This window comes from Phragmites australis, chromosome 13, assembly GCF_958298935.1.
Source record: "Phragmites australis chromosome 13, lpPhrAust1.1, whole genome shotgun sequence".
Classification (NCBI taxonomy): Eukaryota; Viridiplantae; Streptophyta; class Magnoliopsida; order Poales; family Poaceae; genus Phragmites; species Phragmites australis.
In genome coordinates this window covers 20,841,374-20,868,762 of record NC_084933.1, presented here as the reverse complement: position 1 = coordinate 20,868,762, position 27,389 = coordinate 20,841,374, and the positions used below count along the sequence as shown (strand labels likewise).

Genomic DNA, 27,389 nt, shown 5'->3' with positions numbered 1-27,389 from the left:
GCCTGGCTAGCTCGTTGTGCCACAATCGTGCTCAGGCCAGGTCGGCATGGCATGGTCAGCCACGAGCTGTGCCGTGGGCTGTGCCTTTAGCACGTGGGGCGGCACGACATGTCCTGTTTGCTTAGCCAGATCTATCGAGCTGTGCCTAGCTGGGTCTGTGCTGAGCCGGCTCGATAGGCCCATTTGGTCAAGTCTGCAACTGAGGGTTCTTTTGGAATGCAGGATTGGAAAAATACAGGAGTAAGAAAAACATAGGAATATGATAGGGTGATGGGTGGAAAACAGAGGATTGAAAAATACAGAAATAATAGGAGAAGAAATGTTGGGATGTGCTACAGGGAAACACATGAAAAAACACACGGAGCAAAGCTTCCATCCACTCCAGTGGATTCTTTTTTTTCCTTTGGAATTCCTCCGGATTCACTGGTAAGCTACAGGAATCCTATGGATTTGGATGGAATCATTCCTATATTCCAAAGGCAGCAACAGTAGCAGTTCCATAGGTATCGGTTTCCTACAACTAATCCTGTGAAAAAACTATGTTCCAAAGGAGGCATAAGAAAATAGTCAGTTAATAGAGGATGAATGTGGACCTAACAATGCGAAAGGGAGGCAGCGGCAGCAAATTTGCGGATGAAAAAAGAGGCCGGCAACACTGTTTATAAGGATGAATGTAGACTCAAAAGAAAGGAAAAGTAATAGAAGATAGAAAATAGAATAACTGTTGGAGGAAAAAATATAGAGTATTGTAATAATGTTACTATTATAGTATTATACGAAACAAAAATTAGAAGTATCTTAGGGAGGCAATACCTAACCTTTAACTTTCTTATAGCTCCTTTATGGGCAGTGGCCGCCATGCATGCTCAATTGTTGATACAATACTAGGAAGGATGTGCCCAGAAGAAAAGGGCAATGAAGGACATAAAGCCTCCCAAGGACAAGGAGTACCCTACTCATGTTTGCTTGTGCCATAAAGTTCCCAAGGCCAAGCAAATGCATCTTTAATTTTTCTCACACAGAGCCAAAGCAAATACAATTCCAGGCAGCAAGATATTTGTCCCCAATGTATCCAAACAATCATTCCTACTCATCCTTTTAGTAGTTGCAATACTTCATAACAATGTCTCGCATTCCATGTTTCCCTTTCCGATTGAAATGGGATAGTGCACTTTGAGATGAACACACCTTTTTAAAACTAGAAAATGATGTAGCAATAGTGCACGTATGAACCAAACCCAAGCTTCAAGCATCATAATCTTGTGGCCCATGGTACTTACGGAGTACTCTAGACGTCAACAACAAAAAGGGGGGCAAAGATAAAGGAGAAAACATCATAATAATGCACGTAGCAGTGGAGCACGCATATTGTACAAGCGTATCTTTTACCTGGATTCTCCACAAGACTTTCAGTTCAGCTGCAAAGATGACCTGACCTATCGACCTTTGGCTTGGTCAATCGGGGACGTTAGCAGTGACTCCAAGTGGGAATCTATGGCCTAGAGCCACCACAACACCGAAGAGTATCGTTCAGAATGGCATGTAAGTATTACCGACAACACTGAAGAATTTCATTCAGAATGGCTACTGACTATTGTTGTCTACAAGAAGTTGAAGGTGTATGTTTTACTCTACAACCACAATGACATGCAGATAAGTGAAATAACTGTAACGCACGAGAGTCCAAAAAAAAAAAAAACCCAGTAACGCACGAATATGCCTTTTTGTGCTGCGGGGCATCTGGTATAACTGTATAAGAAATCATGTAATGATTGAGGTAAGTTGTGAGCACAGAGCATATATGGAACTGCTAAGCGCTGTAAAAGTACAGTAATAATACTAATGGACAAACAGTAAGTACAGAGAATTGTGTATATATGGAACTGCTAAGCGCTGTAAAAGTACAGTAATATTAATGGACAAACAGTAAGTACAGAGAATTGTGAAACAGCCACCAGAATTATTTTCGCCCTCCTTACCGTCTTTACACAAGTGGCTATACTTCTCGTCAATGTTTAGCAACGGCTTAGTACATGAAGAGAACCTGAGATCTGAAACAATGTGACCGTCTCTATCTACATAAACCGAGAAAATTTGTCTGCCATTTCTTCAGGACAGGTCAGATACCTTCAGTGTGAATTGTCATGTTTGGTGTGAGACTCAAGATACGAGATTACAAGGTCAGCAGCCTTACTTCCTGAAGCTATAACATTCCCAACAGCCAGCCCATCCTTGTTATTTCCTATAAGACAAAACAAAAGCTCAAATTAACTCTTCAAGTTAACATCAAAGATCAAAATGAAAGCATTACTTGCTGATGTTACTCTTTATGTTGTTTTTTAGGGAACTGCTGTTTATGGTTTGCGCACCACTTATGTTTTTCTTCCCCTTCAGGGCATCCTTTTAAGCAGATCAAAGAATGCCATAGGTGTCATGGAAAATAATAACTGGCCGACACGATATTGCAAAATACAAGGGGTGTCTTTTGTATATTTAACATTTATTTTGTACAAAGGGATGCCCTTATTAGCTTGCCTGCGTAGAAGAACCCTGGAAGATTTTTCTCCATCTTCTCTATAGCTTCCAATACTGAATTGTAATCATGGCCATACAAAGGAAAAGCATTTCTCCAGTATATATGCCTGAGTACCACAATAAAATAAATTTCATGAGCATGTGGTGGTTAAATGAATTGCACGAAGTATTAAACTCCCTACAAAATGACAAACCATAAGACCAGCACAAGAAAGAAAGTAACATATATCAAACGGGCAATATCTACAATTAGAAGAGTGTTTTAGTACTTACTTCACAAAAGTTGGTTGCCCCTCTACACCCAAGAGCTTTCTAAGGTCAGATGTCACAAGTTGTTTCAAAATAGACCTGGAGAAGTATATTACTATTTTATTAGAAAAAGAATACTAAACAGGAAAAGAACATAAGTCATGAAAATAAAATTTATACGTTGGAGCTCCAGCGAGATCTCCATTGTGGCTACCCCCAACGAATGTCGTATACAAATATTGGTCATCGGGAGCTCGATCTGGGAACATCATTGAGGAGAAGAGAGTCCCTATGCAAGAAACGGTGGCATGTGAAAAAACGAGCAACAAAACACTCAAACAAACCAATCTATATATGGAACTACACCAATATCACAAGGCTGCTTTATGCCATTTAATTCATGGCTCAAAAATACAAGTATTGCAAACTGAAAACAGATCAAACAAAGCTGAGCTGACCTACCAAGGGTTTTCAGACCATGTTTTTGCTGTTCCTTGTAGGGTATTAAGACCCCAAATCCTTCCAAAGGTTTCTTGACATCTTCCTTCTTAAAAGCTGTAACCATGAGAGATAATGGCAAATAATCCACCTGCATAGAAAAAATTTATCAAATGTGGATTAATGAGATTTTTCTATGCGTGTTGTACAAGCTTTCAGAAGAGAGGTGCTATAGTTTCTTGTTATGGACGCCTTTTTTGGAAAGAAGTACAGCAGAAGGAAGGACTCGGATGAAGCAGAGGACTCGGCTGCAACAAATTAGGAAAGGAAAGATCTGCTTCTATTAGATTAGGAAAGATATAATAGGCTTTCTATGTTTTGGCTTTCCATGTATTATCTTCGGTCGATTATATAAGGCTGATAAGACTATGAAATAAATCAAGCAGAATTTGAGAGAAGAACACGGCCAGAGCCTCCTAAGAGGAGGGTGGCTAGTGCCTCAGATCGTGCAAAGTATTAATACCCACATCATTTGGTATCAGACTTGATCCTGCGCCTTGCCCTCCACCGCTTCCCTGCCACATCCATCTGCGGCCGCCACCATAACCCCTTGTGCTAGCCTTCTCCATGGATTCAACCACGCAAGACTTCCTTCAACAGATCATCCAGGCAATGAAACCAGAGTATGCTTCCCTAAAGACCAGTTTTCCTCTCTAGAGTCCAAGTACGACACAATTCAAGGTGACCAACAGCGTGTCAATGTTGCTGTCAACAGGCTCCAATCCCCTGCTACAGTACCCCCTGCTCATCTTGTTCCGCGAGTTCATAAACTCCGCTTTCCGGAATATGACGGCCATGACGATCCATTGCCTTGGTTGAACCGCTGTCAACAGTTCTTCCGGACTCAAAACACTGCGGATGAAGAGAAAGTTTGGCTTGCATCCTTCAATCTCACCGGTGCCGCCCAGCAATGGTATTATCGACTGGAGCGGAATTGTGGGGTTCCATCTTGGAAGGACTTCATGGACGCCATCAACATGCGTTTCGACCCTCCAATCTGCAGCAATTCTTTGGGTGAACTCATTCGCCTTCGTTGTGTGGGCACTGTGGCTGCATACCAGGAACAATTCCTCAATCTTTTGGCCCGCTGCGACGACGTCACGGAGCGCCAACAGCAGGACTTCTTCACCGCCGGGTTGCGCAACCCCTTGCGCACTGATGTCGAACTCCAACGCCCCGACAGCCTGGAGGAAGCCAGGAGCTTGGCTAGGGCGTATGAGCGCCGCTTGGAGCTTGATCCTGAAGACGACATATCCACGGTGTCGACCCACTCTGGTTTGCACCCCTCTTTTGTGCACTCCTCTCCACGTGCGCCTGTGGACACACCAACAGCCGTACCAGCTACCACGGCGACTCCACATTCAAATCGGCGGGTTCGCTTTCTTCCTCAGCGCCGACTGCCAAAACTCCCTCAGTTCCTCGCCCAAGCACGCGCTTCTCACATCTTTCTCAAGCAGAGATGTCCGAGCGCCGCATGAAAGGGCTCTGTTTTAACTACCCTAAGAAGTTCACACTTGAGCACCTGAAGACCTGTACCATGAAAGGCATCTACCTCCTTGAGTTGGATTCCACCGAAGATCCTAGCAACGACACCGATGAACTAGAGATCTCCCTATATGCTTTGGCGGGCATCCAGACGGGACTAACTATGCAGCTCACGGTCGCTTTTGGTGCTTCCCGGCGGCACGTGCTCATCAACTCGGGCTCCACTCATTCATTCATGTCAGCCTCCACAGTAGAGCAGCTCGGCTTACAGCCGCACTTATTGTCGGGCGTCTCTGTCAATGTTGCCAACAGTGACAAGGTGACGAGCACTGGCCTATGTGCTGCAGTTCAAGTTGTCATCAAGGGTGAACCTTTCTTCATCGACTTTTACACCATCCCTTTGGCCGGATATGAGGTGGTCCTCGACGTCCAGTGGCTTCGCTCTCTTGGTCCCATACTTTGGGATTTTGAGCGCCTAACAATGTCTGGCATGCCGATCACAAGGTGACTTGGCAAGTACTATCTGCCACCCCTCCACCACAATCTCTTGCTCTCACAAGACAAAACTTGTTGCAGCTCCTTTTGGAGGAATTTAATAGCCTTTTTCACAAACCAAGGGACTTGCCACCCCTAGGCGGTTTGAGCACCAAATCCATCTACTACCAGGAACAACACCCATTGTGGTGCAGCCTTATCTCTATCCACAACTCCTCAAAGATGAGATTGAGCGCCAATGTGATGATATGCTCCAACAAGGGATCATAAGGGCCAGTTCTTCACCTTTTGCTGCTCCTGTCCTCTTGGTCAAGAAGGCTGATAATTCTTGGCGTTTCTGCATTGACTACCGCGCCCTCAACGTCAAGACCATTAGAGATAAGTTTCCCATTCCTGTCACCAAGGAGTTACTTGATGAATTACATGGCGCCAGATTCTTCACCAAGCTTGATATGCGTAGTGGTTATCATCAAGTCCTCATGTGTCCTTCAGATGTGGAGAAGACAGCCTTCCGCACTCATCATGGCCATTATGAGTTTTTGGTCATGCCATTTGGACTTACTAATGCCCCGGCAACTTTTCAGGCTCTCATGAACGACATTCTTAAACCTTTCATTCGTCGTTTTGTTTTAGTATTCTTTGATGACATTCTTATCTATAGTGCTACATGGCAGACCACCTTCAACATGTTCGTGCAGTCTTCCATCTCTTGGAGACACATCAGCTAGCCTTGAAGCGCTCCAAATGCCTCTTCAGCAAGATAGAAGTGGCCTATCTTGGCCATGTCATCTCCGGCAGGTGGTCGCCATGGATCCATCAAAGGTTGACGCGGTGCAAGCATGGCCTACTCCACGCTCCATGCGCCGTGCGGGGCTTTCTCGACTTGATTGGGTACTATCGTCGCTTCATCAAGTCATATGGCGAATTGGCACCGCCCCCCCCCCCCCTCACCAAGCTTCTCAAGCATGAGGCTTTCGCTTGGGATGATTCAGCAGCAGCAGACTTCACCGCCATCAAGCAAGCGCTGACCACTCGCCCGGTGCTCCAATTGCCGGATTTCACCAAAGATTTTGTCGTGACTGCGAGTATCAGGTTCTGGGTTCGGTGTTTTCCTTCATCAAGGCTCCATACCAATTGCTTTCTTCAGCCGAGCTATTGCTCCACACCATGCCAAATTGGCTGCCTACGAGCGCGAACTCATCGGGCTCGTGAAGGCAGTGAGGCACTGGAGACATTATCTCTGGACTCGACCATTTCTTGTCTGTACTGACCATTACAGTTTGAAGTACCTGCTGGAACGACGACTCTCAACCATCCCTCAGCACCGTTAGGTGAGTAAACTCTTCGATTACCCCTTCACCATTGAGTTTCGACCGGGCAAGCACAACAAAGCAGTCAACGCTCTGTCTAGACGAAACGAAGATGCAATGACCATACACACCATCTCCATTCCAGATCTAGAGATATTCCATCAGCTCAAGGCAGAAGCAGCCATTCTCCTAGAAGCAAACCAGCAACGCAAGCTCATCCAGGATGGGTCAGTCGATCTAGCCTGGACAGAAAAAGATAGTCTCCTGCTGCATGTTGGACGCATTTTTGTACCAGCATCTTAAGCCTTGCTGCCGCAAATCTTGGCTTTGGTTCATGACACGGGTCATGAGGGGGTTCAGAAGACTCTTTACGGGCTTCGCACCTCCTTCTTCATCAAGAATGCCACAAGGCTGGTCCGTGACTTCGTCAAGAGTTGTGTTGTATGCCAACGCAATAAGACAGAACACCTGCACCCGGCTGGTCTGTTGCAGTCTCTTGATGTCCCTCACTCTGTATGGGCTGATATTGCTTTAGATTTCATTGAGGGATTTCCAATGGTTGGAGGAAAGTCGGTAATCCTAACTGTTGTTGATCCCTTTTCAAAGTATACCCACTTCATTCCTCTTGGCCATCCATATACAACATTCACTGTTGCACAAGCTTTCTTTGATCAGATAGTCAAACTACATGGATTCCATCTTCCATCATCAGTGACCGCGACACTATCTTCACAAGTATTGTCTGGTCTGAGCTCTTCCGTCTCTCAGGCACTAAATTGCGCCTTAGCTCTGCTTTTCATCCACAAACGGATGGCCAATCTGAAGTTACCAACCGCACCATCGGTGTATACCTCCGTTGCTTGGCAGGTGATAGGCCTCGAAGCTGGTTGAGATGGCTACATTGGGCAGAATACTGCTATAGCACATCTTACCAGACTGCTCTCAAGACAACCCCTTTTAAGGTGGTGTATGGGCATGATCCTCCCCTTTTAAGGTTGCTCCCGCATTGTTGCAGTTGATCGCCAATTGACTAACCAAGATGTTTTCCTTGTGGAGATCTGTGATCGCCTGCTGCAAGCCCATGAGCACATGAAGCTTCACTATGATGGCAATCATCGAGATCTGAATTTTGAAGTAGACGATTGGGCCTAGTTGCGCCTGTATCAGCGGCCTGCATCTTCCTTAACCCCCAAAACCAATGTCAAGTTCGCCCCTCGCTTCTATGGTCCTTTTTCGATTGACGCAAAGATTGGTCAGGTTGCCTATCGGCTTCACCTGCCTCCTTTAATTCGTCTGCACAATGTCTTCCATGTGGTTTTTCTCAAGAAACATCATGGTGATCCTCCAACAAGCCCAGTTTCTCTTATTGCTATTGTCCGTGGTTGGGTTGTTCCCACGCCGGCCTCAATCTCTCATGCTTGCTTTAACCATAGCAATTGGGAGGTCTTAGTCAAGTGGGTCGGTAGTATCAAAGCAGATGCTACATGGGAGCCCCTGGAGGAGTTCAAGTCCAGTTACCCGACATTCCAGCTCAAGGACAGGCTGTTTCGCCAAGCGGGAAGTAATGTTATGGACGCCTTTTATGGAAAGAAGTACAATAGAAGGAAGAAGGAGGACTCGGATGAAGCAGAGGACTCGGTTGCAACAAATTAGGAAAGGAAAGATCTGCTTCTATTAGATTAGGAAGGATATAATAGGCTTTCTATGTTTTGGCTTTCCATGTATTATCTCAAGTCGATTATATAAGGCTGATAAGATTATGAAATAAATCAAGAAAAAATTTGAGAGTAGAACACGACTAGAGCCTCCTAAGAGGAGGGCGGCTAGTGCCTCAGATCCTGCAAAGTATTACTACCCACATCATTTCTATCTTTATATAATCAATTGCCATGCATTTCATGACAAAAATGAAAGTGGCAACATCTTGTTGTTAAGTTGCAATAATGATAGCTTGCCAAAACAAAAATATCAATCACGGCATTTGTTAACCTAAAGTTGTGATCGTAACCTGACCTTAGGAAGAAAGTCTATCACAAAGGGAGCTCCACCTTTTGTGAACTTCATCTGCTGGACATTAGACAATGGAGCCTGAAGGGAAAAAAAAAAAAAAACAAGGGTCAAATATTACGAATCGACAGATCAGCAGCAAGAAATTTGCAAGATCGAAGGTCAGATGTACAAAACTTCTAAAAGACAAATACAGACTAGTGATTCTTACTGTCATTATAACGGCATCGAAGATTTGGTTCTTTGCGAGCTCCTTGCTACTAGCATTTTTTGAATCAACAGAAATTGACCACCCACCGGATGCAGGGACCCCATCAAAGCTACATGCCAATGACAACACTTCTGTACCAAGCTTCACATTACCATCTCCAACTTCATTGTGAAGTGCATTTACTAGTGACTGAAAACAGCAACAGAATTTTATGCTTTCTCAAAAAGCCAAAAGGAAAAAGAAACACACACACACACACAGGGAGGGAGGGAGCGAGGGAGAGATAGAGAGAGAGAGAGCTTTTACAAACTAGATCTTGAATAGTATTGATACCGTACTACAAAGCATGCATGCATCAAAAGGGTAAGGGCATCACAACTCCCTTTTTTTCTTTGAGACAGTGAGAAAGGGACAGCACAGAGCAAATCAAATAATTACGATCGATGTGTGGTTAGTATTGGTCATAATAAATGGGCATATTCAGGATTCATCATCACTACCATGCAAAATATCTGGAAACATCTAAAACTTTTTTCATTTGCTCTAAATATAGTTATTCTCCCTTGGACATGTTATTGCACTTTTGTTTCACGCAGCTTTAATTAATCACTCGATATGGAAAAAAACCATAATCACACAGTGACAGCTTTACTGGCTTGATGCTCTTTCACTGAAGTAATGTCCTTGGGTGATACAAACATAACAACTCTTTTCGTTGCAAGGTATGAATTCACCGTTTCAAGTGGCACAAACAAGATTACTAGGATGTATGAAAATTAAAGGGTTTGCCTTTGACATTGGGGATTTGCCCAGTTGCCACTATTTACATTGGTGTTTCGACAAAATACCACCCCTGTGTCAATGACATGTGGGCCAAGATGGCAAATCTTCAAAACACAGCTAAATTAGTGGCATACAAGCAGTTTTCCCACAAAACAAATGGTAGGATGTCAATCAAGTAACACCAGATTAAAAAACAACAATGGAGAAATACCTGCATTCCTCCATGAAATGAAAATGACACACGTCTGTTCCTTCTTTTCCCTGATGAATTACTTGCTGTTTTTGCAGGTTCACTTTTAGCTGTTAGTTTAGACAAGATGGCACCAACAATGACAGAGCCATACCTGGGAGCACAGAAGGAGCATGAAGCAACATGATTAGGAAAAAAAATATTATGAAACAACATAGTTCAACATAGAAAAATGATTTGCCATATTTATTACAAAGGAGTGCTGAAATGTAAATGTCTGGAAATTGCACTGGATAATAAAAAAAAATGGGATAAAAAAAGATGCTACATGTTGCAAACAATAAGCGGCATTAAAAGGAGATCATCTGTAAATGTCCAATTTATGGAAGTCCAATAGAAAAAAATATTATAGAGCAGTAACCAGATAGCAGGAGGAGCCAAGAAAGAAATGCAAAAAACTAGCATTGATAATATCATGAAAAGAGTAATCTTGACTGGTAATGTTCAGGAGATGTTTGGAGAATCGTATGGCCATGCAAATGAAAAATTTAGACAGTAGGTCTTAGTTGGGGCAGGAACAGTTAATGCACGTTTTCAGCACAAGTTGCCTTCTGATCCAACCGTAGGTGTTTACATGATATGCTCTTGGATTAACTCTTGGGCTATTTTGCAGAAAAAATAGGAGGGTGATCTACAGCAGAAGGGAGCCCAACAGCCACGCATGACAGCATCGGACTTCTCAGGACTGGCGAAGCAATGGGTACCGTTGGCAAGGAGGTTGGTGGCTTGAAAACCAGCTTTGACATTTTATTTATGTCTAGGGGTAATGTTAAGTTAGGGATGTATCAGAAAAAAGAGGTTATTTATTGGGGTTCAGAGCTGATCTAGCCCCTGGATTTTATTTTTAATGTTGGAACTCTGTAGTGGATACTGTGGTTTTTTTTATACTAAAAACCGAGGGATTCACACTCTTCTCTAAAAAAAAGCATTTGACACATTTAAACTGATAATATGATACAACAGTGTGCAGGTGTTACCATAAGAATGCATGGAAGATACAAGATAGAGAAAGCAAGAGTATGAGCGAAACAACTAAATGGAAAAGGTAAAAACCCGATTAAAGGAATGGACAAATAAAACCAACGTGCAACTTACTTTCTTTCTAAATTCCACAACGCTGGAAATGCATGACGAATCTGCACAAAACGTACTATTACTGAAAACCAGCATAGTTACGTTAACAAGATGATATGATATGGTAATTTGGACTAATACTTTTTGTGGGTTATCATCACTAAAAACACATCGCCCAATCAAACGTGTGTACTGTTATGCACAAAGAGTTATATATCTACTCATTCCATTTCAAAATATATGACGTTTAAGACATCGACACAGTCCACAAGGTGATACTTTGAATAGCAAGTTCTATGAACGTATTACATTTCAAATAAAAATAATTAAATATTATGAAAGTACTTTTAATGTTGAATCTAGTAACATCTATCTTACATTGTCAATCTAAGTAATTATTTACACATTGATGGTCAAAGTTAAAAATGTTTGACCAGTATGAATCCTAAAACAACATACATTTTGAATTGGAGGGACTACTAATTACTTTGAAAATACAAAGAAATATGTAATATAAGAGTAAATTTCAAGGATTACACATATGTAGTTTTTTCTATCACAAAACTACATGCCTTCACTTGCTTCAAAGAACAACACCTGCTTAGCACTACTTATGACAAAACTACACCTTTTCAGACATTGTTATCTTCCCCGTTATATGACATGTGTGGCACCCTAGTAAGATATACCCGTCATCAATGTCAGGTATGCTTGACAAGTGAGCCTACTTATCATATAGCGGGACAGATAACAAGGGGTGTCCAAAAAATTGTAGTTTTGTGATAAATAGTGCAAAGTAGGTGTAGTCCCTTGATCCATATATGTGTACTTTAGTGATAGAAAAAACTAAGTATGTGACGTTTCTTGAAATTTACTCCAAATATAATGTCTGAAAACACAAATAATGGGACAGGACATAGTAACTCACAGATAATGACTCGGGATCTCCTCCACTAGTTCCAGCTACAAATGGATCAATAAGATAGTCAACAACCTGTAAAGACAATCAGAAGTTCTTAGCCACGGGTGGTTTTGGTGTCAATGTCAACTGCGAAGCTGTTCATTTGATATCATTTGATTATCCATAGTTTCCTTTGAGAAAAAATAGCTGACCTCTCTTCCAAAGTGGCGTTCAAAGAAGCTCCCAACACTGCAAATGTTATCAAACAAGGCAGTTCTATTATCTCAAGACCAAAAAAACTGCAGTGATGTATGATATATTGATATGCAGTATGATATATTGACATACAGTCTATAACTGTTTTCTTTTTCTTTATAAACGTGTAAGCATTAAGGAAGCACTAGGTATAGAACTCAAGACTGACTTATACAAAGTAATACTTCATTATATGATTGCCATTTGAAATTTTACACCAATGCAAAACACCAAAAGTATGAAGGTTCACCTCTCACTTAAATGCTCATCAGACACTTTTCCAGAGTTTCTTGTGCTAGCTTTTTTGTAGAGAAATGGTTCCAAAAATAATGCGAGCTGCAAGGATAGGACATAATTCAATAGAAACAATATAATGTGATCATCCTGATAATCACATAGCTTGAAGAAAAAATATGGAGGAATGCACTTTTTGTTAGAACAGGAATGTACAAATTCGTGAAGCATTTAACTTAAACAGCTAGTTCAGGTAGTGGCGGAGGGATTAGCAATTTGATAGGAGTGCTTCTACTTTGTTATGCACTTGAATCTATCAGGCAAACTGTGAACGACAAGCAACAGGTATTGAAGGGGATAGGGGTCATTATATAGTATTCAATAACTGAGCATACCTTCGATTTCGTAGAAAGAACACTGCTTTTCATCAGCGAAATGGGATCCGAAGGAATCTTATGAAACCAAAAGGGCAAATATTCAAAGGTGAGATATAATGCAGGAAAAATACAAAAGAATATGCAAGACTACATCAAAAGCCTATTTACCAGTGCTGGTACTCCATCTTTGACAATGTAACGTTTGTGTTGAGAGTTAGGCTGAAGCAGATATTGAGCCCGTCAGCTTTATTTATGAATTGAAAACATTTTAAAGAAAAAAATTCGAGCATAAGTAATGCTTCAACAGAGAACATTTGCACATACATACTGCTGTCTGTCTTGGAGACCAAGAGCATCAATTAGCCTGCTAGCCTCCAAATCACTTTCTGTCTGCAGGCAAGAGAATCAAGTAAAGTAATTTTGTCAACTAATCTGCTAGCCTCGAATACAATTTCCACTTTGAACAAGGAGTGGAGTCTCTATATTCGACCACCCCAATTTGCCCGATCAAAAGCCCAAAATTGCAAACACAATGTTTTTGGCTGATGCCATGCCCAGCACTAACTGTCAAATGCGAATGCACAGTCACACTGACACAGATTACTCAATTAGCTAGTATAGTGCCACAATTCGAAACATACAGAAGTAGCAATAATAACGCGCACTAGCACAACATCAGTCCTCAAATTCCAAGTTAGAAAACAAAACAAAATTGCGCTCACCATGGTGTTGGCCCCTTCGTCCCAGAGGAACCCGGCCTCGGAGTTGCTCCGTATCTTCCCTCCCGCCTTGTCGGCCGCCTCGAACACCGTCACGCTCACGCCGCTCTTCCTCAGCCTGTACGCCGCCGCGAGCCCGCTGCACAGAGCCATCACCGTTTCATCAAACACCTCGCGGGCACACACATACCCACATCCATAATTCGCGCAAGCAGCTCACACCCCAGACACAGAAAAGAGCGCTCACTCACCTGACACCGGCGCCGACGACGGCGACCGACCTGGAGGGCGCGGCTCGGGGGTCGTCGGAGGCCGCCATGGCGACGACGGGGCGGAGGCGGGGCCGGCTGGCGCGCGCAGAGGCGGAGCGATAAGGATGGGACGAAGCGGGGGAGGCGGTGGCAGTCGAAGACAGCATTTGATCTGGGGCTTGGATGGGGATTTGCTTGTTGCCTTGTGCCCGCGGAACCGGAGTGGCTGGTGGTGGGGAAGGGGTGGACAGTGGACTGGTCGCGGAGGCCCTCAAGGTCAAAATGGTGACCTTTTCGGTGGGCTTCGCCCGCCGTTTTGCACGCCTGGTATCGTTGAAACTCACAGCTCCGCGCCTTCCTCGCAAGAACTTGCTCCGGTATCGACTTGGAGAAGAAGAAAGAAAGAAACAAAGCTTGGCTCGCAAAATCGTTGGGAGTTCGACGCATCATACATCGGTGAAGAAACTAGAAACGGCAATGGCGATGCGGTGACCCTGAACAACTCTGAACGCAGACTGAAGAACACAGAGACAGTACGAGCAACTCTGAAACCGAATACTATGTTGGAACATAGAAGCAATGAGGAGAAAGAGCAGCAGAGTGCAAGGGCATAACGCATAAGGCACACAGAAATCCTATGAACTTATCACATGGAAAGTGGCGTTAGTATTTAGCGATTGCAGTCTGAAGAACACCGAAATCCTACGAACTCGGAATGCTAGACACAGCAATCCTACGAACTGCGAGTGCTTATCTCAACCTCACAAGCCAAGTACAGATCACACACGGAAACAAAACTGAAGCTCATACTTCACAGCGACGACAGTAAAAGAATAGTGGCACTGGAAATTGAAATTAATTACGACATAACCAACTGATAGAACAACAGTGATCAACACCGAACACACTGGGGCCATTCGAAGATCCCTGCCTGTGGTTATGCATGAGCTGAAGAGTGCAAACAAAAGTTCATCAATTGACGGAAGTTCATGAGTTCAACAAATGGGCAAACATTAACAAGCTCATAAGTAATACGGGCCCAACAGAAATGAGCTTTCCACTAGCAAATTGTTCTGCCACTACACAAGAAACTGGAAATACGCCTTTTTCAGATTAGAAGGCCATAATTAATGAGAAAGGGAAAATGATATGCAGGGACAGGCATGGCGTATTCACATGCAGAACATCATACAGCGCGTACACATTTATCTCCAACTGAAATTTGAAAAATGACTCAGACATGATGGGAAACGAACACCAGGTTCAAGAGAAACGATGCACAAAATCTAGCAGCTTGCTCCTGATACTAACACGCTAAGGAAGGCTGAGTCCAGATACTGTATCGCTTAATTAGACATTGAATACAGCAAAACAGTAGAAAAGTCATGAATTGCAAGAAAATAACTATTGGTGTGAACATTTATATACAAATCTTCAGGTATCATAACAGTACGATACTATAAGCAGTAGCTGCAGTACCCATCAATTGATTGGAATGCAAGAAAAATGTTATCAAGCAAACGGAAATGCCATCAAAGCAAACAAACCATGCTTCAGAATGATTAATTATAAGTTCAACAATCGATTCGACAGGTTTTGGGCACTCAAGAAAAGAATTACCAGAGGAAGCAACTGGTGTCAATCAGCACTGTAACAAAAAAAAACATTACTGCAAACAATTCCTTATCCAATCCTGCATTTATCATCCCAAGATGCCCACAAAGCAGTATCAAAATTCTTACATTTGGGGTACAAAGAAATGGTACAGATTACCAATGCAATAAACCAATAATCTGTTAGCTTTTGTAAGAACACTAGAACTGATCCGAGAACTAACAAATCATCATTTCTTGGACACATTTAGATGTTTAGTTCATCACAGGTGAACGCAGCTCTGAACAAAAGAACAGGAACCCAGCTGAGCTCGATCAGTTCCAAGAAAGCAAAGGATAGACATCGAAGAATCCTTCAAGAACTGATCCACACCATCAGACAAGACGCAACAACCTCGACCAGTTCCAAGAATGCAGAAACAGAAATGACGAAAGAATCCTTCAAGAACCTCTCCAAGAACTGATCCAGACTGCCTGACGATCATGTATGTTACTGCAGTGGCGGCAGTAGTGGCTCCTCCAACACCGGCGACGACAGCGGCAGTGGTGGCTCCGCCGACGGCGACGGAGACGGTGATGATAACGGCGCAGGAGCGGGCAACGGTGATGGCGACGGCGCAGGAGCGGGCGCGGGCGTGGGAGCTGGCGACGGTGGCGGCGGCGCCTTCCACGGCAGCACGGGGTGAGGGGTCTTCCGGCAGAGCGGGCAGATCATGCTGTTCTCCCGAAGCCAGTAGTCGATGTTCTTCACGCACTTCTCACCCGCGCGGAAATGGAACACGTGGTTGCAAGAGAGCGTGCGGACCTCCTCGCGGGCATCCAAGCTGTACTGGCACAGGGCGCAGTTGTAGTTCAGCGTCTGCTCCAAGGTCGTGACGCCGCCGAGCGTCCAGACACGCAGCCGCCGCCACGCTTTCGCCATGACGGTGCTGTAGGCGTGGATGGCGATGACGAGGGGAATGGAGACACCGCCCACGACCACGATGGCCACGGCCGTCCCGACGCTGATGTCGTCGGCCATGGTGCCTTCGCCCCTGACTCCTTGCCTCTTGCCTCTTCTTCTCTCGCTCTCTCTTGCTCTGGCTTTCTTGTTCGCTAGCGTCGCTCTTGGATTGTGATTTTTGCGTGTTTGAAAGGTGGCATTGGCGCGGTGGCTGTACGTAGACCAAGGGGTGGCTGCTTAGGTAGTTACTAGGCGGATTGTCACGTTACACCACGCTCATTTTTTTATTGTATTGAGTATGATAAAATAAAATAAAAAATATAGATTCACTATTTTTTACACTCAATATTTATTTATAAATTTATCAATAATTAACACATTTATTTAATTACGAAAAAAATAGTTGTATTTTCATGTCACTACGTAAAAAAAAAATATTAGGAACGGTGATAACATGCATTAGTAATGGGTCGTATACCCGTCACTCTTATCACGTCACTAATGATAGGTCATTAATGACGGGTGATGACCTGTCACTGTTGAGGTTATTAGTGGTGGGTCGTAACTGTGACCCGGTAATACTGATTGAACATTAGTGACAGGTTGTAATCTTGACCCGTCACTAATGACCGATGAATATTTTTTATATTTTTGGATAAAAAAGTTAAAAAAATATTTTTTCACCCGAGTCATCCCAACGCAGACCTATCACATATGCCTTAAGTCACTTTTTTCACATTATTTTCAAATATGCATTCTATGGGAATCGAACCCGTAACCTCCTCCTCGCCAACTTATCACCTCTACTATCACATAGTTATGATAAAAATCGGATATTTATTCTTTTAACCTTCTTTACCAAAGGTCATTAATAACGTGTCATAACCATGACCGTCACTAATAACTAATTTTGCTAAATTTTGTATTCTAATACTGCCGAGGTGAGAAAAAATAAGAGAAAATAAAATAAAAATAAAAAATATTTGCGAATACCACCATTAGTGACTGGAGTTGGTCATTAGTGACGGATTATAAGTTTACCCGTCACTAATGACTAGCCTAGTACGACCCGTGACTAATGACTATCCTAGGATGACCCGTCACTGATGACCTAGCTGTTAGTAACGGGTCACAACTTAACTCGTCACTAATAACTGACCTAGGACGACCCGTCACTGATGACCTTATTATTAGTGACGGGTCATATTTGACCCGTCATTAATGATCTAGTCATTAGGGACATGTCACAACTTGATCTGTCACTATTATCATTAGTGATGGGTCATGTTGCGACCCATCACTAATGACCACTCATTAGTAACGGGTCTATATCTAGTTCCGATTAGAAGACACATTAGTGATGGGTCATGTTGCGACCCGTCACTAATGACCACTCATTAGTAACGGGTCTATATCTAGTTCCGATTAGAAGACACATTAGTGATAGGTCATGTTGCGACCCGTCACTAATGACCACTCATTAGTAACGGGTCTATATCTAGTTCCGATTAGAAGACACATTAGTGATAGGTCATGTTGCGACCCGTCACTAATGACCACTCATTAGTAACGGGTCTATATCTAGTTCCGATTAGAAGACACATTAGTGACGTGTATTAAGTAGTCGTGACTAATGTGGTATCTCCTTTGATTTTACGTAGTATGTATCACATAGTTTTAACATGAAGACAACATTAATACGAACCTGACTAAATTTGTTTTATTTTTTAGTTTTATATATTTTTCTATGCATTTTAGATTATTTTAGTCGATTTATCAATATAACTATTATTCCTTTCACTATTTTTCTGAAAATTTTAAAAAACTATATGTACGTATATATCCGGATATATATATATATATATGCACATATACGTACACGTATATATATGGATACATATATGTATCTATATATATATACATGCATACGTAAATATACGTATATATAGAGATATATATGCGTATCGTATCTGTATGTACACATACGTAGAACCCACATGAGTAGTAGCTACAGTAACTTGGCATCTTGGAATTACTCCAGTTCTTGATCCTTTAATATATGTAATAGATTAGTTGGTTAGTTACCAGGTGATGCGGAGCCAGGGCCGACCCTGCGGGGGAGGACAAGCTGGGTGGCCACTCCGGCCCCCCTCCCAAATCAATGCATATGTATGTATTCAATGCATATGTGATCTTTGTATGGGTTTTGCCATTTTGGTCTTTGGCTGGTCTAAAATGTTTAGGGTGTGATTATTTACTCATATGTTGACTGCATGAACTGTATACGTAAGCTGAGGGTAAGCAGACTCATGTTGGTTGAAAAGAGGAGTATTTGGTTGGCTATATTTGTCTGGAAGGATGAGCTAAGTTTCTATTTGAGCGACTGTATTTGAAGTCGTATGAATAGACGCAAAAGTTGAGATTCTTATTGGTTGCTCGTATGAAGCTAATTTTATGATATTGATAAGTGGGTCTGCGTGTAAGAGCAGATGCAACAGTCTGCATCCGTCGAGATAGGCTGTGAGGGAAGCTCAAATCGATTTTCTGGTTGTGAGGCCAGGTTGTGAGTGTATATTTTTATCCGTCGAGTCAGACTGAAACATTGCATGCGGGCTAAGAAATCAAGTTGAAATATGCCTTAGTTTGTATGGTGATGAGTGGTTGATAAGGTTGTTGATTTGGTTTGATGATTTTTGGGATTGTGTGAGTATGTATATGTATTGCAATTATAATAATGACTAACCAAAAGTGAAGAGAAAATAGAGTTGATATTTTTGTCTATTAGTCTAAAAAAATTTGCCTCATCGGATGGTTCGGCGTCTAGTGAAATGAACACACCGGATGGTCCGACGTTTAGGAAGATTTACGTCGGAGGGTTTCGACTCAATAGAGAAAATCCATTGAAACACCGGATAGTTCAGCGATGGGTAGCACATCACATCAGACTACTTTTTCCAAAGAGGCCACAAAGAGTGTCTGGTGTGATTCTATACGCTGGATGGTCTGGTGATAGAGAATAGGTACGCCAGACTAATTTGTCCACAGAGGATGCAAAGTTTGTCCGGTGAGAATGTACATGTCGAATGGTACGATGATTGAAAGTGTGCACACCGAAGGGTTTTACAGGAGTGTGTCGGTGAAGGAAGTATTGCACACACCGGATGGTCCAATGATTAGAGGATAATACACGTCGAATCATTTGACGTTCATGATTTTTCTGATATGAGCTTTTCAACTGAGGATTTTGATTTGACTAGTCTATGATTGAGTTGGAGATATGTTTGTACTTATCTTATGATATGTAGGCGATTGATGCAACTTGGCAATCGACGGCGGGATAATCGGGGCTAAACGGGGTGTATCGTACTGGATGATCAAGAAGGCCAGACAGAGTGAATGGTGATCTTAATTGTGTATGTAGAGATCAAGCAAAAGAGTGAAAGGTGAATGAAGACGACATGTTGACAAAGTCAACCGAATGGATGACAGTGCAAGTGATAAGACGACCATAGGGATCAGGAACGAGAGAGACTTACCGGCGGTCAATATCACAAGACGGAGCACACGTGTTGATATCGGGATGCTTGCTTAAGGTGAAAGCAAGTTGCGGTGAGTCACGTTTTGAGAAGCGTATAAGGCGGATTCCTAGTTTGGCCTTAAAATCGTGGAAAAATGGAGTGCATGTGGCATCTTCACAAACTGTCGAGGCGAAGCTAAGTAATGAAGGCGCACGATCGTTCGATGGTGAAAGTGCATCTAGGCCCGCTATGTGAGTTTTGGATAATTGATGACAAACGATTAAGGGACTAATGAGTTTAATGAGAATATGAACATGTATTAGTCCCATTGAAGATGTTAAAAGGTGTTAGTGTCCCTAAAAAAAAGAGAATCAGTATGTAGTTACTCAATAGATTTAAATTCGTTTTATATTTGAACTTGAGTATATGTGTACCGTACTATAAAGAGGGATGTGTGTAGATGGACTTGAAGATGTCTCAGTGCTCAAAGTAGTTATTTAGACCAAACATGAGAGACACAAATCACCCCACGAGCACCAAAAAAATTCTAAGTCTTTATCTGTACTCGGATGTTTCGAGTTGACCCGGACACTGCGGGTTGCCAGAGTCTCGGAGTTTAGCTCTGGTAGGGTGCTCGGTTTTAGTTTTTAAACCAACCCGGATGCTCTGGGTTGACTCGGATGTTCCGGATTACCAGAGTCTCTGGACTTTACTCCAAGTAGGGGTGCTCCGACTTGCCCGCTATTGTGCGCATAACCGCGCCACCGCGTCGACCCCTTGCGCTGCTTGGCCCATCGCGCCGCTTGCGCGCGCCATGGACCACTCTCCGGCCATCTCCCTCTCCACCAGCGCCTCTTTTCCCCCGGTGCCACCCTCTCCTCTCTATCCTCGCTCTCGTGCCGCCGCAATCGACCAAGGTCGTGGTCGCCACTGAGCTTATCACACTAGCCGACTCCTTCCCTCTCCGATCTCCTTCTCTTCCCACCGGCCTTCCTCAACCCCACCCGGTCTCCACTCTCTCTCTCTCTCTCTGAGTCGCTCGCACACACATGGGAAAAATCTGACCGGCCTTATCTTTTCTACCTCTCACCGACAGTGGGTCCCATTGGGTCAGAAGGGCATAAAGGGTATTTCAGATTGTTTCTCCCTCCTAATTAGCAAAATATTATATTTTAATAGCTAAAGCGTGTTCTGACAAATAACCACATTTTTTAATGTTCGACAGCATACATTAAAAAAATCGTATCCTGCAGCAAAAACCACCTTTCTGGTTTGTTCTGTAGTAAAATTTCCCTAAAATTTCCCTTGTTGATTTGGCTTGTGACCATGGCCACTCCTCCGAGAAGAATTATTAATGTTAATGTCGAATGCTGTTTATTCGGCACATCGAGCGCTATGAGTGTGAGAGTATAAAAAATGTTCGAAAAATCCCAGCAAGACCTTTGCCCACACAAGAAGGTCCTTAGGCAAAGTCTTCGATCCAAAATTTCAAACAAACAGGGATGTGCCGATCACCTGCTCGTGGAGAGTATGGCTTAACTTCCCATCCAACCAAATTTGAGCCTTAGGATCGACTCGCTGCCCATACAAAGCTCTCGGTAGGACACCAAGTCCGAAGAATGCATGATGCATCTCGGTGGAGATTGCAACGAAACCAAACATGGCCAGGGCCGTAGCTTTGTGACCATATGCATTTTCAACAGGTGGTGGTATTAGCTTCGCACTGAAAATTCATCCATCCTGTTTTTTTCTTCTTCGAGCGAATCAACCCATCCTGATTTTTTGTTTTGAGAGGATCAATCCATTCTGACATGAGCCCAGGTTTGGAGCATAGTCGTCTTGGGTTTTTTTTTGTTTTTTTATTTGAAAATTTCAAATTTAGTAATTTTAGACTTTCGTTAAAAAATGAATAGGCATCTACCGCCCGATGGAGAGTGACATATGCTTAAAATTACTAAATTAAAAAACAAATTAAATGCTAATTTTTCCAAATACCTATAGTTGGTTTTTTTTTCCAAATAGCCGTCTAAAATTGCTAACTTTGAAAACTTAAAATATAAATATAAAAAATCGTTGTCTTGGAATCTTCCACCCATGATCAACCTATTTAAGTAAAAATATTTTGGTTATCCATATGAGTTTTTATAGAGTTGTATTGTATATTCTGAATAAGTAGAAGTAGTCTGAGCGAATGTAGTGATTTTGAAAAAAAAAATTAATTGTCTAAACAGATGCAATAATCATGTAAATTGTTTGGTTGCTTACATAGGCCGATCAATTAGCTTGCACTTGAGACTAACGAGTGGAACAATTAAAAAACTATAGCAAATACAATACATCCACCGAGCTAGGTTCCACAAAGAAGCTCGATTCAAACATATCCAACGGGCTAGACTATAGCCATATACTTACATCCAAAAATATAGAAAAAAACATATAAATAATCAAACAACCTTCTTCGTAAAATTATACACACAAACAAAATCAAAATATCTCTAATACCAGCAACCAACCAGGCCCTCACATTTTAGCGCCCAGCAGCCCAGCCCAAAGCATGTTAAGCACGTGTTCAACGAACCACTGGCAACCTGGACCCACGCGACCTTCCCACCAGCGGCCCCACCCGTCATCCAGAAGCGAAACCACGTGCCCACGGTGCCCGCGGCTTCCCCGAAGTTCAGAAAAGGGAACCCGAGAGCCAACCCGTAACAACGCGGAGCGGCCGCCCTAGGAGCAGTCGCTTCCGTCCCCTTCCTCTCTTTCGCTTCGCCTCGCCGAACCCACCACCGCACGACAAGCCGCTGCGTTCCCGACCCTTCTCGCCTCCGCCTCCTCCTACGTGCGCATCCGGCTCCCACGCGGCCGCTCGATCCAAGGTCAGATCCGAACCTTAGCCCGGTCCGAATCGCGCCGATATTTCTTCTAGGTTTTGGCACGGATCTAGGGTTTGCCGCGGAATTTCGGGTGGGATTCGTCCGATTCGCTCATGGCCGCTGGGCGCCACGGAGGGCACAGGGACTACGAGGCGAGGGAGCGGGAGCTCGACGCGGAGGCCTCCAGGAGGAGCAAGGAGCACCCGCACCACCACCTCGGCGGCCGCTACCGCGACGCCGACCGCCGCCGCGACGGCGGGCGCAGCAGGGGCGGCAGGGAGTTCTCCAACGGCCACGGCCGCCGACGCTCGCCGCCACCCAGGAGCCGCCTCCCTGGGAGGCTTGTGGACCGGGAGCCCGGAGAGGTGCTGAGCGGCAGCGCGTCTGATGACTCCGGTGGGAGGTCGCATAGAGCCAGGGAGAATGGCGTGTCCAATTCTAGCAGGGAGGGCGAGATGGCGGCAGCTGCCACGGCGGGCGCAGCTGTTGCGTCACTGAGCAAGAAGAGGAAATTCTCGCCGATAATTTGGGACAGGGATAGCCCAAAGCCGCCACATTCTGATGCAGCTAGGGGCAATAAAGTGGTAGAATCTGTGCCTGCTGAGCTTCCTCCGCCTCCCCCGCTGCCTCCGCAAGATCACATCCCTGTGAGGTTGTCTGTGGAGAAGTCGCCTATGGATGCGGAGCCTACTGTTGGTATAGAGAGTGCTGAGCAGTTGCAGGAGCATGAGGAGAGTCGGGTGATGGAGGAGGAAGAGGACTACCCAACAATGAGGAACATATCAACTTCAAGATGGGCGGGTACTAATGATGATGAGGAAGATGGGGCAGGACCAACGAAGAAGAAAAGTGCATCACCTGCAGACTCCGCTGAGTTGGGGCTGAGAAAAAAGGCTGCTAGCCCAGAACTTGGTGAGGTTGTCGTCAGTGATATCTCTGGAGGGAGGACCATGTCTAGGTCATCTGACTCAGGGAGAATGGGTAATGATGAGCATGAAGATTTTGAAGTAGATAAAGATGACTATATGGATGTCGACAGGGAGAAGGCTAGTGACAGTGATGCGGAAAATCATACGTCAGATACTGACTCAGAGAATGATGCGCGCAGACCTGAAAGTCCTGAACCAGTGAAGCCACCACACAGGTGTATCAATATGCTTCAAGGTTGCAGAAGTGTTGATGAGTTTGAGAGGCTCAACAAGATTAATGAGGGCACATATGGTGTTGTATACAGAGCGAAGGATAATAAGACAGGTGAGATTGTTGCATTGAAGAAGGTAAAAATGGAGAAGGAGCGAGAAGGTTTCCCATTAACCTCCCTTAGAGAAATAAACATCCTTTTGTCTTTCCACCATCCTTCAATTGTTGATGTCAAGGAAGTAGTAGTTGGATGTAGTCTAGATAGTATTTTTATGGTGATGGAATACATGGAACATGATCTCAAGGGTGTTATGGAGACAATGAAACAACCATATACCCAAAGTGAGGTCAAATGTTTGATGCTTCAGCTGTTAGAGGGTGTAAAGTATCTGCATGACAATTGGGTGCTACATAGGTAATGATTGATTTACCTTCTAATCTTGGTTTCCATATATTGTTGAATGAATCTGTTCTTGTGTTGCTGATACACGCCTGCCATTTTTACAGGGATCTGAAGACCTCAAATCTTTTGCTGAATAACCGCGGTGAGTTGAAAATATGTGATTTTGGACTGTCTCGTCAATATGGGAGCCCACTAAAACCTTATACTCAACTGGTTGTGACTTTGTGGTACAGGTAGGTCATCGGACAACATCAGATTCCTCAGCAGTGTTTTGGCTTTCTTCTAAAATTATTATTTGATAGTTCCGTTTGGTCAATCAAGGACTCACTTTTTTTGCTCATTATGGCTACAGGGCCCCAGAACTATTGTTAGGAACAAAGGAGTATTCTACTGCTATTGATATGTGGTCCGTGGGCTGCATTATGGCAGAGCTTCTTGCCAAAGAACCATTATTCAATGGGAAAACAGAGTTTGAACAGCTAGATAAGGTATTTAATTTGTTGCGGACTCCTATTGCTCTTGGTATAACTTTTTTTAACTATATCTGATGGTGAACCTACTTCGTTTGCAGATATTTAGAACACTTGGTACACCTAATGAGAAGATTTGGCCTGGCTATGCCAAATTACCAGGTGTCAAAGTCAATTTTGTCAAACAACCGTAAGTGTTCATACATTTATAATTGCTTTTGTTTTTGTTTTTGTTTTGCTGAGTGTTCGTTTTTGTATGACGGTATTCTTATTTTTTGGTCTTCTCAGGTATAACAGGCTAAGGGATAAGTTCCCAGCTGCATCTTTTTCTGGGCGACCAATCCTGTCTGAAGCTGGTTTTGATCTGTTGAACAGACTGCTAACTTATGATCCTGATAAGGTAATACAATAAGTAATACTCTCCAATTGACATTTGACTATGTTATTCTTTTGTCCTTGTCCTGCATTCCTGTCTGAGCACACTTGTTTCTCTTGTACAGCGTATATCAGCAGATGATGCTCTGAAGCACAAATGGTTCTCTGAAGTTCCTCTACCTAAATCCAAGGACTTCATGCCAACATTCCCTGCTCTTAACGAACTGGACAGGTAATTTTCAAAACCACTCGTTCCACTTTGGCATGTTCATATAGCCGAAAATTGATTTATTATATTTAAAAATACACAGGCGTACCAAACGGTTTATGAAGAGTCCTGACCCTCTAGAGGAGCAACGTTTGAAAGAATTGCAGGGGAACATAGGCAACCGTGGGCTTTTTGGCTGAACTAAAACCACTTGGGATTTCTGTTCATCCTAACTGTTATGCTTCACCCTGAATCAGCGAGGTCAGATATCTTCTGAGGTGAGATGTGCCATGGACATGAAGTATCACATCTTCTCCGTGTCTAGCAGCGACTGATAGTGTTCTTTAGCAGGCTTGATGCCGGTTTAAGTGGATAAGGTTTCTCCTTATGGCCCATCATAGAAATTTTGTTGCAGGATTAACACTCGCCATCCAGATTGATCATAAAAGCAAATATATCTGCCTGCATCGTAAGGTGTGGCGTGTTGGCTTTTATTGGTTACACCAGTTTCGCCTTTGGATCTTCTGTATGTAAAATATTCCAGATTGGTACGCTGTAAACAATGTTCAGTGTGGTTGATTTAAAATAAAACATTTTATCATTTTTCTTCTCTATGCTCTTCGTGCCTTTTTCTTTTGATCTTTGCATTTTGTTTGCAAGAGACGAAAGAGGCGCAGTGGAAGGATGCCTTTTGCTTTTCACCAGGAAATCAATGGACATTAATACAAATTGGAAGGTAAATATATTCAAAAGCCAATTGTCTCCAGTGATGTATTGCTGACTAAAAACAAATGATCGCACAACTTATCTTCTTTTCTGAAAGATCAGTTGTACTTGTAACAGAAACGTCATAACCATAAGATTGACTTAATATTAACGCAATGTCTTTCATTTGTAAGTGCTGTCTGGATCGTGCACATAGTATTTTAATAGAGCAATAGTTCCCATATTCAAATTCTGAATAATACGTAAAAAAACTAGAAGAAAGGAAAAATAAAACTGAGCTGAGAAAGATATCTCCTGCATGGATGTTTTCTCCTTGCAATCTCAACTATAAGACATCAGTGACCTTACATAACAGATATTGGAGTGCTTCTCTGCAATTATTTTCATCACCGTGTTATAGGTCAATCAATTGCGGGATGGCAAGTAGAACAAGCTATGTTTCTTTTTAGTTACTATTTTTACAAGGCTTTGCACGTGCCTAACAGACTGGGAACTTGAACTGGATGCGTGCATCTAACGACTGTTACATACCTTCAATTTTAATCTTCTGTATTTTGGCACAAAAAAGTCACTACAGATTTCTTGTTATTCATTATGCTCTGCATCCCCCCTGTATGTTACTCGTTGCTCCCCTGTTCGTTAATTTCATGACTGTTTTTGGAAGCCAAAATTCATGATTACGAAATTGATAATGGTTATCTGTATCGATTCCTTTGAAATAAATATTTAAGTTCTTGTTCTGTCTCCTGCCTAGATGAATGGGGCAGTACTTGTTGGGAAAACAGTTTTGAAATGTTCGGATGGCCTTCTCTTTTTCAGTATATGGAATGGTAGGAAGGTGTCTGTTGCTACTGAAAAAAAAAACATTCCACTCCCATATCAATACGTGTGACTGAGCAGTTTAGCACATATGTAACCATTGCTTAAGTAGTTGTTACTTGCTGCACGTAAGCTTCTTAATGGTCAGTCTGAGAAATTGCTTTCTCGCTCTTTGAATTGTTAGCAGATGATCTATTCCCTCATTATGTACTTTGCATTTGGTGATAATTACTGCTTTATATCACTTAAGTGCTGAGAGAATTGGTTGAACTCACTACAATGTTCTATGACACGTCTGCAGCTAAGCTGTGGCTGCTTCAAGGTAGGAAGCTTGATGGCCGTCAGTTTGTTGTACCTAAGTGACTAAATTTTGTGGAGGGCCTTCAAAAGTGTTCATCTTTTACTATATAGTGAACCATAGTGGTCAGTCTACTATCTTTCCTTGTACATTCATGTAACCATTATTCTAGCTGATTTGGAGACCATTCGTCTCTATTTTTGTTTGCGTAGGTTGTTGCTTATCTTCCAATGTCAGTTCTAACTTAGCTTACTGAAAAACACCAATCATGTTTCTCTTTAACAGTTAATAAAGTGAAAGATAGTATGTATTGTTCTATGCCCCGTTTCATTAAGTATATGGGGGTCCATAAATGTGGTTCTGTGCTGC

The 27,389-nt window shown here is 43.0% G+C and overlaps 3 protein-coding genes across 6 annotated transcripts; 1 reads left to right on the top strand and 2 right to left on the bottom strand.

Moving 5' to 3' along the window:
- Positions 1–1,858: 1,858 nt before the first annotated feature.
- LOC133888558 (protoporphyrinogen oxidase, mitochondrial) lies at positions 1,859–13,990 on the bottom strand. The gene is made up of 17 exons (XM_062328841.1): positions 13,635–13,990; positions 13,387–13,522; positions 12,989–13,054; positions 12,833–12,883; positions 12,683–12,739; positions 12,304–12,389; positions 12,011–12,047; positions 11,826–11,891; positions 10,919–10,959; positions 9,785–9,917; positions 8,791–8,979; positions 8,586–8,660; positions 3,247–3,373; positions 2,965–3,073; positions 2,809–2,883; positions 2,536–2,642; positions 1,859–2,242 (listed from the first exon to the last, which is right to left on the bottom strand). Exons 1-17 carry the CDS (start codon positions 13,799–13,801, stop codon positions 2,130–2,132), a joined length of 1,635 nt encoding a protein of 544 aa, XP_062184825.1. The 5' UTR covers positions 13,802–13,990; the 3' UTR covers positions 1,859–2,129.
- Positions 13,991–15,430: 1,440 nt separating this feature from the next.
- Positions 15,431–16,337, bottom strand: LOC133888559 (uncharacterized). The gene has a single exon (XM_062328842.1). The coding sequence runs from the start codon at positions 16,266–16,268 to the stop codon at positions 15,738–15,740; it is 531 nt and encodes a 176-aa protein (XP_062184826.1). The 5' UTR covers positions 16,269–16,337; the 3' UTR covers positions 15,431–15,737.
- A 6,065-nt stretch (positions 16,338–22,402) lies between these two features.
- LOC133888742 (cyclin-dependent kinase G-2) lies at positions 22,403–27,338 on the top strand. Of its 4 annotated transcripts, XR_009903824.1 has the most exons (9): positions 22,403–24,136; positions 24,229–24,357; positions 24,477–24,612; positions 24,696–24,784; positions 24,883–24,994; positions 25,095–25,201; positions 25,281–25,725; positions 25,838–25,913; positions 27,024–27,338. XR_009903824.1 is itself a non-coding variant. In XM_062329087.1 (7 exons), the coding sequence occupies exons 1-7, from the start codon at positions 22,695–22,697 to the stop codon at positions 25,375–25,377; spliced, it is 2,112 nt and encodes a 703-aa protein (XP_062185071.1). In that variant the 5' UTR covers positions 22,403–22,694; the 3' UTR covers positions 25,378–25,791. The 4 variants fall into 4 exon arrangements, 1 of the variants encoding a protein (XP_062185071.1); XR_009903826.1 differs by lacking the exons at positions 25,838–25,913; positions 27,024–27,338 and having other exon boundaries at positions 25,281–25,455; positions 25,593–25,791; XR_009903825.1 differs by lacking the exons at positions 25,838–25,913; positions 27,024–27,338 and having other exon boundaries at positions 25,281–25,455; positions 25,529–25,791.
- Positions 27,339–27,389: the final 51 nt, after the last annotated feature.

Excerpts from the sequence above, each read along its gene's own strand:
- LOC133888558 (XM_062328841.1), bottom strand. The coding sequence starts at position 13,801 with ATGCTGTCTTCGACTGCCACCGCCTCCCCCGCTTCGTCCCATCCTTAT. Across the intron at positions 13,055-13,386 it reads ACGAAGGGGCCAACACCATG|ACAGAAAGTGATTTGGAGGC; the intron begins GTGAGCGCAATT and ends TCTTGCCTGCAG. Across the intron at positions 12,390-12,682 it reads TTCTTTCTACGAAATCGAAG|CTCGCATTATTTTTGGAACC; the intron begins GTATGCTCAGTT and ends CTATCCTTGCAG.
- LOC133888559 (XM_062328842.1), bottom strand. The coding sequence starts at position 16,268 with ATGGCCGACGACATCAGCGTCGGGACGGCCGTGGCCATCGTGGTCGTG.
- LOC133888742 (XM_062329087.1), top strand. The coding sequence starts at position 22,695 with ATGGCCGCTGGGCGCCACGGAGGGCACAGGGACTACGAGGCGAGGGAG. Across the intron at positions 24,785-24,882 it reads GTCAATTTTGTCAAACAACC|GTATAACAGGCTAAGGGATA; the intron begins GTAAGTGTTCAT and ends TGGTCTTCTCAG. Across the intron at positions 24,995-25,094 it reads TAACTTATGATCCTGATAAG|CGTATATCAGCAGATGATGC; the intron begins GTAATACAATAA and ends TCTCTTGTACAG.